Here is a 13,501-nt window from a genome sequence, read left to right on the forward strand (position 1 = left end):
ACTATCGTAATATTACAATACACGCAGTCACGAAGATCTGCATTGTCCTTTATTTAATACTTTGCAAGGAATCAAATATTCTCTAAGTTGACTAATCTATGTGAAAAAAACCACATGACAAATACTAGTGTAAAACCAGTCAAATGGGAAAACCAACGGTATAATCTATATTAAAAAAATGAGAAACGAGACACTTATAAACCACATAAACAGACGAAAACTACTGAACATTAGATTCCTGACTTAGGACATGTATAAACAATTGCAGCAGGTTTAACATTTTAATGGTATAAAACCTTCACCCTTATCTGAAACAATAGTGTAACATCACAACATAGAAAGACACACTATCTGATAGTTGCTTAAATCTACGTCCCTTTGTCTCTAGTGGATAGCTATCTAAATTAAAATCACGAAGCAACTCCCTTTATCGTCATTTTACTTACGTGTCAAAACACGAATATGACTAGTCTTATGGTATTAACTTTTGTTTACAACATTGTTAAAGAGGGACGAAAGATACTAGAGGGACAGTCAATTTCGTAAATTGAAAATAAACTGACATGCTATGGTTAACAATAAAAAGACAAACATATTAATATTCATTAAATTTGTACCTGAACTGAAAATATGTTGTTCGACTTCATTTAGATATTTGAGTATGTTTAAGAAATTTTTCTTGTTCATTATTTTACTACATGCTCGAGATTTATTTAATATTTAAAAATTATAATATTAGGCATTCGTTCGGCATTTGTAACTCAAATGGTTACAAGTTAAGAAATACGACATTAAGTGATTAAATTTTGAAAGTACACATGAAGCTGTTATATTCTTTTTTAGGAACTGTGGTGTAGTGGTTAGTGCATCGGACTACTAACACAAAGGTTCCTTGTTCGATTTCCGTTCCGGGATGAAAAGGCTATCCCTTGACACCATTTGCGAGTATGGCCTTGAAACGATGATAGTCCGTCGGAAGTGGACGATAAATGGCTGATCCGTGTAAAGAGAGGGTCATATCTCTTGCACGTTAAAACACTCTTGTAGATTTCGAAAAAGAGCAGGCTGATGTCGCTACAAGGCAGCACTCACACCAGCAAAGTGGAAAGGAATTAATATAAATGATAAAACTTGTTTCCCGATCCGCTATAAATAAATATGTTTAAACTATTGTAAGGTTCAATTATTTTTCGAAAGTGTCCATTAAGTGAAAGAAATTAAGGGGACATTCATCCATCCTCTTATTATAATGCTATTATTGATTTGCTATATTTTGTCAGACAATGTGTGTTTGAACGTACGATATAGAAAAATATATATATACGAAAATACGTCAAATTTAAAAATACAGACGAAACATTCACCCTGTATTGCGAAACAAAGTTATTGATTACTTTAAAATGGTTTTCCGAATTGCACTATAAAATAAACTAAGCTGAACCATTTTGAGTAGATATAATGAACATTGTGATAACAATTTGACATTTTTTATTGTTATATACAGGGTTTCAGATCCCGAAACAAAGTACTCGTAGTTAATGGTCTAGAAAAAGATGTTCTAATAACAAGTATCAAAAGCCAAATAGACAAATGAAAGAATGTGAAGACGACAAATGAACAGTACGGGCTGACTCAATACAATACAATACAAGACTCAGTATGAGCAGCATTTGCCTACAGTGCCTTTACTATTGAATTGAGGGATGAGATCTTCATGTTTTATATTTTGCTTGCCAAACGAACAGATACATGGATGCGAAAGACATTATAAACACTAAAGTTCACAGATAAAGTGGTTCCAAAGCTTAGTGTAACACTGATTTTTTTCCACTAGTTACCATCAGTCTAAAAAAGAAAAATACTAGTTTTTTTAAATATGTTATAAAAAGTAAAATCACAAAAATACTGAACTCAGAGGAAAATCAATTTGAAAAGTCCATAATCACATGGCAAAATCAAAAAACAAAACGCATCAAAAACGAATGGACAAGAACTGTCATATTCCTGACTTGGTACAGGCATTTTCAAATGTAGAAAATGGTGGATTAAACCTGGTTCTATAGCGCTAACCCTCTCACTTTAATAACAGTCTCATCAAATTCCGCTACATTTACATGATGCGTTAAATAAACAGTCACAATTAATAAAATAGTCAAAATATGGGTACATCAGTCATCATCGTATAACAACTTAACAGGACACAAAAACATCTACTATCTACGAACACATGGATTGATTTGAGTGTCTGACGTCAGAAAAATTATATACGTCACATAAATTTGTCGTTCAATGTGCATACAAACAATTTTAAAATCTATATAGACAATGTACGTATACAGGGTTAAAAAATCAAAAGTATGTAAGAATAAATTACAGAAATAGACCGAGATTCAAACTAGTCCAAAAGTTATACATAGAATTTATGAGAATCCAAAACTTTGAAAAGAAACAATTTAACAGGACACAAAAACATCTACTGTCTAAGAACACATGGATTGATTTGAGTATCTGACGTCAGAAAAATTATATACGTCACATAAATTTGTCGTTCAATGTGAATACAAACAATTTTAAAATTTTGATAGGCAATGTACGCATACAGGGTTAAAAAATCAAAAGTATGTAAGAATAATTACAGAAATAGACCGAGATTCAAACTAGTCCAAAAGTTATACATAGAATTTATGAGAATCCAAAAATTGTTTATTCCACTACGCCATTGATTGATTTTGACGTTTGTGGTTCAACATATATGGTAATTCATTATAGAAATATATCATAATGACAAATGACATATTATAGACAAATATCATACTGACGGCATCTTTTAAAGTACAGAGTCACGTTATAAGCACAAAAGAAATACAAAGAGTCACATATACAAAACAAATCACAAAAAAATGAAAGCCAATACAAACACATTGACGAGATGTATAAGTACCGAGCCACGTCAAACGGATATCACATAAAACCATTCAACAGTACAAGTAATCTTAATAATAGAACAAAAACAAATAAAAGAACAATAAAACATGTTGTTAAGATGATACACAACATCAGTACGCAGAATCTATACATCAAGACCATCGTGTATTATTTGAGAAGTTGATACGGAATATTTATCAACAAGGTCTTGGTACCTTCCGATGAACTTTTTTTAGAAAAAGGACGAGACGTTCTTTGACATACCCCTGGTTCATCAACTTTCTACTCAGACACTGATGACGTTTTACAAAGTCTGAGTAGGAGCTGCAAGCTCTTGAATATCGAATAAGTTGAGAAATATATATCCCATACGCAGGTGAAGTTGGTATATTGCTACTAAGGTGGGGGAAATTTATAATTTCGAAATTAAAATCGTCTCGTTTGTCATAGATTCTGGTACTGAGATGACTGTGTAAGTCAAATTCGAGATATAAGTCTAAAAATGAGGCGGAGGAAGCCGTGTCTGTTGTAATTTGTATATTCAGTATTTGTAGATTTATTGTAACATTTTTTAATTTGTATGAAATCGACTGATCAAACATATGAATCCATTACTTTTAATTGAATTATTAAGGTAACAATATTATTATATTGTAAATAAAAACTGACAATATAAAGAGGTTATTATCTTGATTAATAAAATTACAGCCTTTATCTAGATGATATAAGTTATACAAAAACTAACCTCGTCTCCTTACTGTTACTTTCGATTTGTTTTGTGGATTTTCTTGTTCCATTTCAGAAAAATGTACTTCATACCTGCAATGAAAGTCATGTGAATATCCTAAATAAAAACAATACGACTACGTTATTTAAATCAACCAATACTTTGTAAGTCTTGCCTACATTAGCAAATTTTAAAACATTAACCTTGATAAAAACACCCACAAATAGTCTTGGCTCTAGTAATGCAATTTAGACAATTTAAAACTAGTACCTATGAAACAGATACCACAGTAATTGACCTCTAACAAGTACAAAACCAGGGATATGATACCCGCGGCGATACATTTCGGGTATAACTGTGCCGTCAGCACTTGCCAAATCATACCCTGTTCTAACCAGAAAACATTAAAAAACATACTCTTTTCTAGACACTCTCTGAAAATTTATATCCTGTTCTAGATACGCTCAGAAAATGTATACCTTGTTCTAGACACAGAATGGGGTTCTAGATTGTATCTTAAACATTTAAATAAGTGATCCTATTTCAGACAAATACTTTGTTTAAAAAAGACCCTGCTATCACCAAAGTGCACGAAACAGCGATCCTGTTATAACCAGCAGAACATGAAAAAGGAATCATGTTCTAACCAACAGGGCATGAAAAAGCTACCCTGTTTTTCGGCACACTCAAACCACTAAAAATATAGGAAGTAACCCCTTATATAAGTATAATTACGATGTGTTTGTGTTGCCTACAGTTGCTTGTTTAACTTACAGATGCAAAGCTAGACACATACATAGAATTTAAAGCACTTAGGAAAACGTCTGGTATTCCGTACTGGTCTCGAGTGCATATACATGTAGGTTATAGGTTCGATCCTAATGTGTGAAACTATTGATGTAAAATGAGTTATTTATATGATACCTGATATATTACCGAGTTAAAACAATAATTGTCCTACAGGCAAGATTAGTAGTCGAAAGTTTAATACTGATAGATTGCGATTTGAAACTTGCATTACAAATTCTGAGATTTTTAATTGATTGAAAAGCAATTTAAAAAAAGAAATTTTATAAAACTTTTGTATGTGCCTTTAGAAAGTGAGACGGTTTCGGCTTTCAAACGTTTGTATCTGGGCGTCACTAGTAGATCTTGTGTGGACAAAATGCACTTCTGGCGTATTAAAATTTTGAACTTGTTGCCTTTTGTCGGCTGTTGTTCGTGTGTTTCTATGTCAATTATGCTATATTTCACATGGCTATAAAAGAGGGAGGTTTGGCATGCCACAAAACCAGGTTCAACCCACCATTTTTTCCTTTAAAAATGTCCTGTACCAAGTCAGGAATATGGCCATTGTTACATTTTAACGTTGCGTCGTTTGTTTTCTCTTATTTTTTAGTGTAAATTCACATTGCGATAAGACGTGTCACGGTACATGTCTATCCCATATTTATGTATTTGGTTCTGTTGTTATATTTGTTATTCTCGTGGGATTTTGTCTAATGCTTGGTCCGTTTTTGTGTGTGTTACATTGTATTGTTGTGTCGTTGTTCTCCTCTTATATTTAATGCGTTTCCCTCAGTTTTAGTTTGTTACCCCGATTTTGTTTTTTGTCTATGGATTTATGAGTTTGAACAGCGGTATACTACTGTTGCCTTTATTTATTAATCAACCCCAATTTGTGTCTATACTCCTCAAACCTAATGATATATTAATGCTAGCTAACATACGACATAGAACGTACAGATTTTTAAATAACTTCGCTAGCAAAAGATTAAACTATAACTTAAGATTGACTTACGTTGTACGATCCATTTCGAAGATTGTTTTCCTTTGTTTCCTCTGATAAGCCCTTTCAATTTTTACATTGATTTCATCAGGATACTTCTTCCAATCAGAACAGTCTTGATACTCCCAAATAGCGCTTACTGTGTTAAAAGATCATTGGTTGAAGTTTTTATTATACTAGTAGGTAGAGAAAATATATGAAATTAATAACTATAAATAAAATACATTACTTTTTGTCACCTTTGTCTGATATTAGCTTTATTCCATTTTGAATCATCATTAAATTGATTTAGATGATATATTTCTATTGTTAATATATAAAATTGTAAATAAAGTAAAAACTCATAAAGTAAATGCTGCACAGAGATACGAGTACCTGTTGAATCTGAATAGATGGGAATGACGTAGTCGCTGGCATGTTTTGTAGATGTAGTGGTTACATCAGATAAATATTCACTTTCCTCGTCTGACGATGATCGACGTCTTGCATGCCGACGTCCTGGAATTCGGTCCCTGGCTTGTTGACTAGTTTGGGCATTGCCATCTCTTTGTAGTCATAATATAAAATTTGATGCATTTTTGAATATAATAAATCTATTATTATAGGTATATATGAACTATAGAACTAGAAATGTTTATGTTATAAGTTTAGCTTCCATAGTATTAGTTTGCATGTTCAGATGAGTTCAATTTAAAAGGTCATACCAATACAAATCTCACTATTACTATAATCCAATGTTTGTTAGGAAATTAAACCATATAATCCAGGTATGTATCTTCTTGTCCTCAAATGGTCAAGAGCGTATTAAATTGAAGAAATGGTAAAAAAAAATAAACAGAACTAAAACAAGCAAGCAAACCCATTCCCTGTTATTCCACAAAAGAACACAAAACAACAACACACAGAACACAATTTCTTCCACTTAGCTACCGATGTACAATATTGCACAAATCATGAACAAAATGCGTCGATTTAGAAAGCACAGATTCTCTACAATTGGACTATACATGTTTTTTTTTGTAGAAGTTATTGACGTGTGAAACGAACAGATTAACTTGAAAACAGAATTAAAGTCGAGAATAATAGACTTGTTTTAAGACATAATAATAGTAGTCGACAGGGACCTTTGTTACCCAAATACGTTTTTTAGTTGGTTGGTTGGAATTATAGTCCTTCGGGGTGAAAGGTTTAATATTTTTTTCCAAAGACTATGTATAAGACTGTGTAATGTCTTATGGTGTAAATGTGCAATGTGTAATTAATAAAAGCTTTGAAAAAAGAAATAATATTTTACTTGTACAACATAATTTTCGATATTTGTTTAAGACTCCAAATTATAGTAACTATGCGTTTTAAGATGTGCAAAGTTTGTCAAAATTTGTGGCTACGATGAAAAATCAGGGACACGATGTCTATCGACTGACTTATGTAATTCTAATACTTACTTCAACCGAATTTCGAACCGTCCTTTATGTCCCATCTTATACAGGCCCGTTCGTTTACAGTCCCATCTCACCTTAAAAGATAAAATGAATGATGTCTTCAAATATTTATTATACAAGGCAATGAAAAAAATGTTTGCATGTTGAAAGAGGTTTTTTTTCGCTAGGTTTTGTAACGTTTTATAACTTTTAATGCATTTTGTGACAGTACAAGTAGACTGTTCATGATTTTAAAGGCTATACTCACCACAACTTTTCCATCCCTTCTTACATCTAAAACAGTTCCTATACTACCTGGTCCACCATCGGTATCACCAAACTTCCAGTCGTGTCCTATAATAGTTGTCTCAAATATTATATATGGTATAGAACTTACAGTTTAAACATATATAAATAAATTTTTGAAAACATCACTTGCAATTTGCTTAAATCAATGTCAAGATCTAAGTGTTTCTATTTGTATACATTATTAAGAATATCATGTTTATACCAAAAAACCCAAGGCATATACATCACTTGATGACAATTTTGTACTTCAATTTGAATGTGTCCAAACAGTAACATTTTAGGAAATGTACAGTTCCAATCTAATGCAGGTGTATGCTTTTCAATTGTGTTAACAATTGTGGCATATTGTTAAGCTAATTTATCTTACGAGTTACTTTTTGTCCAGTGTGTATAGCAAAAGAAAATACACCATATGGAATAAAACGTTTATAAATCAATAAATCAATAAAGTCATATCCTTTTCCCCCAATATTCAATTATAAAGTTCTAACGATATAAAATAAAGTTGATATACGCATATCTATAAATTACCTCTTACAACTTTACAACCAACAGCGATAATCTCATCAACAAGTATTCTAGGTTCATTCACTTTCATAATCTTATAAATGTGTCTTTGTTCATCATACGCATACACATTTTCTTGGCCATGATCCCATTCTACCCATACAATACCTTAAAGAATTTTGAATTATCTTAATAATAAATTCATAAACAAGAAAATTCGAAAATCTACATAAGACTACACGAACAAGTGTGTCAACAAAGTACTCATCTAATGATATGCCTGTCACTCATCATTTAAAAAAAAACTGAACTTGATTTTGAATCGGCGAACTTGATCCTGTAGAGAATTGCTTGATCGATTGATATTTGGTATTTAACGATACCCTCAGTACTATTGGGTATATCATGTCGACCACTTTTTAGAACAACTGTAGTGGTTCGAATAATTTTAACATTTTATAAACAATAAATTTACAGAAAAATAACACATCAATGACATTTCATGCCAACACGAAGAAGTTATATTGAGCATTGATGAAAAATATCAGAAATAAAAAAAAAATATCAACCACTTTATCATACTAACCATCCTCGTCTTGCCCGATTACTGTTCCAGGAAGATTACGATCCTGATCACCAAACGACCAATCAGGTCCTCGACGAACCCTATCACCTAGCTGTAAGGTACTTGCGCTAAGTTCAACAAACTTCCCTTGTCCATTTTCCATATTCAAAGGGTTCAGAAAATCCATAACCATATCTAAGCAATCATCCTAGACAGAAATAAAAAACCAAACACATGACAAAAGGTAAAGGAAACTTCGTCAGTTTATTATTCCTCATATTTAGTTGTAAAGGGAGATATATTTGAATATCAAATATATAGATATCTCCAATTTTATCATCAGTCAACATATACTTCTATAAGGTTCAAACAATAAAAGAAAAGCATTCTTTTATTTTCAGGTAATGTTTAACGCATTAAAGGATTATTTTATAAAAGAAGATCTGAAAACTCAAAATAACAAATGGTAATGTAATCAGGCAGTCAGTTAGGCTGACACATACGTTTTATAAATTGCTTTGTATGTGACAGTTGCAGGAATTCAAAAGTGATAAAGGGCTTGCTAAAAAAAAAACCGGAAATCAGATGTTTTCTATTTATACTTAATTTTCAAAGAACACGCAGAAAAAAGATTATATACCAACTACCGCGGCCCTTATTCTGAACATAATGCATGTGGCTCGGTATAACATTTGATTAAAAATAAAATCATAATTTATTTCAATTTCTTACATGTGAATCGTCATGACTTGAAGCCATTCTAATTTTTCTTTTGATGACTTCCCTCGTCTGTTTATGCGGACAATACCTTATCTCTGAAGCAATTTGTGAAGCACATCCCTGTTTAAATAAAATAAAAATGTTTTACTTCGTTTTTGATGTTAGTCAAAATTCTATAAAGGCAATCGCTTAAGTAAGGACATTGACAAACACTTGATACTGAATGATTTTGTGTGTGTTACATTTTTTTTTGTTGTGTTTCTGTTGTGTCGTAATTCTCCTCTTATATTTGATGTGTTTCCCTCTGTTTGAGTTTCTAACCCAGATTTGCTTTTTTCTCAATCGATTTATGAATTTCGAACAGCGGTATACCACTGTTGCCTTTATTTTGCAGAAATACTCAATTAATGATTTAACACAGAGTACATCCGGTATTATTGCCAATCAGGCACGAAAACAAATGCATTTAAAGGTCAGTTGGTCTCTGTCAAATAGTTGTCTCATTGGCATATAGCTGTAGTATGATCGTACTGTTATGATTTCAAGCTACACAATGCCTTATTGGAATAGACTTAAATTCGGTGAATCAAATATTGAACCAACGGTTTTCTAAATGGAAAGTTAAATCCCTCCGAAGAATTACATACGTTACGGTGAAATGTTAAATTGAAAGGAATCAAAAAGGAAATGCAATTGAACATTACTTATTTTCACTTACGATAACTTGAGTCATTCTGATTAAACGATACATTTCATTGGTTTGTATAACTTTACCATGTGTCTGTCTTACTGATTCTTCCAAAATCTAAAACCGTGCATAAACTGGATTATATTGTATATTAGTAACACTAAATGTGAAAAATATTAAGCAGGTAACACCAACATTTTTGTATTAGATTATTTTGTTTTACTTACACAATGAAATTGGTTGGGTCTATAATGATCAGTCAACTTTGTAATGAAATTCACCTAGCCTGATTATATTTAAGATTGACTAAAATGCCATTCAAAAACACCAATAGACACACATGGTGGTGTTTAAGTACATATGAAAGTGCTGATTATATTTACTGCATGAATGGTAGTTATTGGTTGAAAATGAATGAATATTTTTAAATTTGAGTAAATCTCTCATGACGCGTTTTATTTTTTCAAAACCGCGTTTTATTTTTAATCGTATAATTCCTATAAATACCAAAGAAGCATTTATCGTTAACATTGCTTGTACTTTAAAATCACACATTGGAACGTTTGAAATGCACTCCTTTTTCTTATTCTACATTTAGAGCATATTATGGAAAAGTTTAAACACAGTATAGATTATTCTCTGTAAAATATTATACTGTCTCTCTTCACAGGACTGGTTTGGGTATGAATGTATGACAACTTTATATTTAGAATAACCGCAGTCAAGTTAATAAAAAAAAAATCAAAGTGATTCTTAAGGGACGCTTTTCCATTTCGGCGAAACGTCTATTTACTAACTTCTATTTTTTTCTAGTTGCATAATTTTACAACTTTCAAGGTTTGATCTATATGCGGCCATGAGTCGTTTTCCGATCTCATTTAAAGCATTTTTGTAAGAAGTTTCAACCTATATGTATGAACATTGTGTACACATTCAATAAACTCATCATTGATCATTGATACCAAGATTTAAATCGTTTACGCAGGACGCGTGTTACGTCTACAAAAATCAGTGACGTTTCAGTTCTTAAAAATCTCTGACTTTCAATTTTTTTGTCTTTTGTCTTCGTGCATTCCTGATAAAGGTAAATAAAAAAAAACTGCTTTGCATGCGCGAAATTCATATAGGATTGTTTTCTATTTCTTGTTGCAGTCTCGATTCATGGGCCTTTTAAGGGTTATGTACGCTTGTGTTGATTCAATGCTGAACATATGGAAATTCTATACAAAATTCACAGCCTTTCTCCGTGTACACTCATATTTGACATTTCGGTGCTTGATAGGTAGAGAATTATTGCATGCAATGCTAGCAAAGATTTCTTTAAACAGGTTTATAAATGAGATATTGGTTAAAAGAAATATGAATTAAGACAAATTAAAGTACACTTTGTAGGGTGCACCCGAATTTAGTGACTCAGCACAACAGTTTTAGGGAATCTAAAAGTAATTTAGGATTTTTTAATAAAAAATAATGTTAGCACATCATGGACAAACAAGTGAGTCATCTATATCAAAAATTTCATTACGGAATTATCTTTATTAAAGCCTGATGATATTCTACAAAAAGTTTTATTTGCGATAAAATCCCCATTTTCTATTAAATGCAAATAAAACAATAATCAATAGTGCCTTGTACGAAACTTCCTTTTGGTACATGTAAAAGATGGCCCATTTCGTTTCTATTATTCATCAGTTTTGCTGATTTGATACTATTCCAGTTTGACATTCTAATGATATTCTACAAAAAGTTGGTTTTATTTGCGATAAAATCCCCATTTTCTATTAAATGCAATAAAACAATAATCAATAGTGCCTTGTACGAAACTTCCTTTTGGTACATTTAAAAGATAGCCCATTTCGTTTCTATTATTCATCAGTTTTGCTGATTTGATACTATTCCAGTTTGCCAATTTTGTAATTTACATGGCTACAGAAGGAGTCATCAACCTTTATAATATCAAATGCCTTCATGCTTGGAACAGCGTCCATGTACATATGATATGAAAAAGAAATTTTCAAATTGCTCTGCAAATCCTAAGATAGTTGGTTTGAAAAATGTAACAAAAATCTATTGAAATCACTTTCCAAAAAACATTTTCTCTATGATATTTGAAATTTGTTAGTTTCATGAAATTATATTTTTGATTTTACGAAGATTTTAAAACAAACCACAATAAGTTTGTGTTAAAAATGATTTTATTTTGTCAAAAGTTTAAATATATCAAAACATTTGTATTTTCTTGTTTTAGAGAACAAACCATATTTCAATCTCATTCTTTAAAGCAATTGCTGACCTTTAGCATTTTTCAATTTGAAAATTACAAATTTCAAATCTCATAACGAATGTGAATTTTAAGAAGTGACTTCAACAAATTTTTGTTAGATTTATCAAACAAATTAACTTTAAAATTTGTAGAGTATTTGGAAAATCTCTATTTCAGTTTAAAATGAAAAATGTTTGGCGTAAATATACACGGTCTGAACAGTCTTCTTTTTAAAATTTTATTGATGAATTGAATTAACCTTATCAAATATAATATAATTTGCGACAGAAACGTTTTTAATGTTTCTATTGTTTTTGCTGTAACATACAAATGACTTCACCCTTATACCAGAAGGATCCCTTAATAATAATTCAAGATTACGACACTCCCACAAATTTGGAAACCGCATTCAAAAAGCAAAATAATTATAGTAAAAAGGGTTATTGTTATCTTATAGTTCGTTTCTGTGCTAGTTGCATTTTAGTGTTTCTGTTGTGTCTCTTATATTTGATGTGATACCCTCAGTTTTAGTTTGTAACCAAGATTTGTTTTTTTTAATCGATTTATGAATTCTGATCAGCGGTATAGTACTGTTGCCTTTATTTATAATCTATAGCGTATGATTTTTAAAATTCATTACACATTTATTCACTTTGTGTTACATTTACTTACAGGATTATTTTTTCTATCTCCAACAGGAACATAATATACTTTAGTTTGAGTGCTACTTATATACTGTTGTATGCTACTGGTCTCTGGACGACCCTATATTTTGATACTTACCGGATTATTTTTTCTGTCTCCAACAGGAACATAATATACTTTAGTTTGAGTGCTACTTATATACTGTTGTATGCTACTGGTCTCTGGACGACCCTACATTTGATATATTTCAAAGAAACTCATTAATGTTTATAAGAGCAAACTCTTAACTTGGAAGAAAAAATAATGTTTACGTTAGGTAACGAAGGACACTTAAGTAACGTTAATACTTCACATACTGTCATTATTGTCGAGAAGTTAATGTAATCGGACATAGAACAAACACGTTCATTGTCATCTTTTGAATATTTTTACCAGTTTGCAATATGTGTTTTGCTTTTTCTTGCTGCAGTTTTTGTGGGGTTTGTGTTTGTAATACTTTATTTTTTCTATGTTTTTGTTGTAAACTGTTTGCCGGTTAGTGGTTTTTAGCTTTTACAATAGCGTTTTAATTCGTCGTAGACTTGTGAGTTTGAAAACGCCTGTAGTATCTCTATCCGCCTTTGAAAATATTCTTTTTTTTTTTTTTATCTCTGTGCAAATTGTATTTTTCTTAGTTTTTTAAATAATACATCTATTGTAAATATAAACCGATTCGTTTAGAAAATTGATTTGAAGTTATCTTGTAAGTAAGTAGCGATTCACAACATCATTCTACCTCTTACATGTATTACTTTCTCTGATAGTGAAATAAAGAAAATGACCTAATAATTATCGGTGTAATGAAGTGAAAATGATATACTCACACGAAAGTTTCCGATGGTAAATACACAGGTAACACCTATGTTCCTTTCCAACTTTGGAAATACATGTCCTGAAGTCTCA

The 13,501-nt window shown here is 31.3% G+C and overlaps 1 protein-coding gene across 1 annotated transcript; it reads right to left on the reverse strand.

Moving 5' to 3' along the window:
* Positions 1-1,475: 1,475 nt before the first annotated feature.
* On the reverse strand, positions 1,476-12,657 carry LOC143071199 (uncharacterized). The gene is made up of 11 exons (XM_076245363.1): positions 12,587-12,657; positions 9,682-9,768; positions 8,976-9,083; positions 8,265-8,451; positions 7,703-7,846; positions 7,131-7,216; positions 6,887-6,957; positions 5,817-5,986; positions 5,454-5,580; positions 3,671-3,744; positions 1,476-1,845 (listed from the first exon to the last, which is right to left on the reverse strand). Exons 2-11 carry the CDS (start codon positions 9,712-9,714, stop codon positions 1,841-1,843), a joined length of 1,005 nt encoding a protein of 334 aa, XP_076101478.1. The 5' UTR covers positions 9,715-9,768; positions 12,587-12,657; the 3' UTR covers positions 1,476-1,840.
* Positions 12,658-13,501: the final 844 nt, after the last annotated feature.

The sequence above is a fragment of the Mytilus galloprovincialis genome, chromosome 4, assembly GCF_965363235.1.
Source record: "Mytilus galloprovincialis chromosome 4, xbMytGall1.hap1.1, whole genome shotgun sequence".
Taxonomy (NCBI): Eukaryota; Metazoa; Mollusca; class Bivalvia; order Mytilida; family Mytilidae; genus Mytilus; species Mytilus galloprovincialis.

Bases quoted from the DNA above. Each gene is read 5' to 3' on its own strand.
- LOC143071199 (XM_076245363.1), bottom strand. From the start codon at position 9,714: ATGTATCGTTTAATCAGAATGACTCAAGTTATC. The intron at 8,452-8,975 runs GTAAGAAATTGA...ATTTCTGTCTAG, and splicing joins CAAGTCATGACGATTCACAT to GATGATTGCTTAGATATGGT. The intron at 5,987-6,886 runs GTAAGTATTAGA...ATGACTACAAAG, and splicing joins CGGTTCGAAATTCGGTTGAA to AGATGGCAATGCCCAAACTA.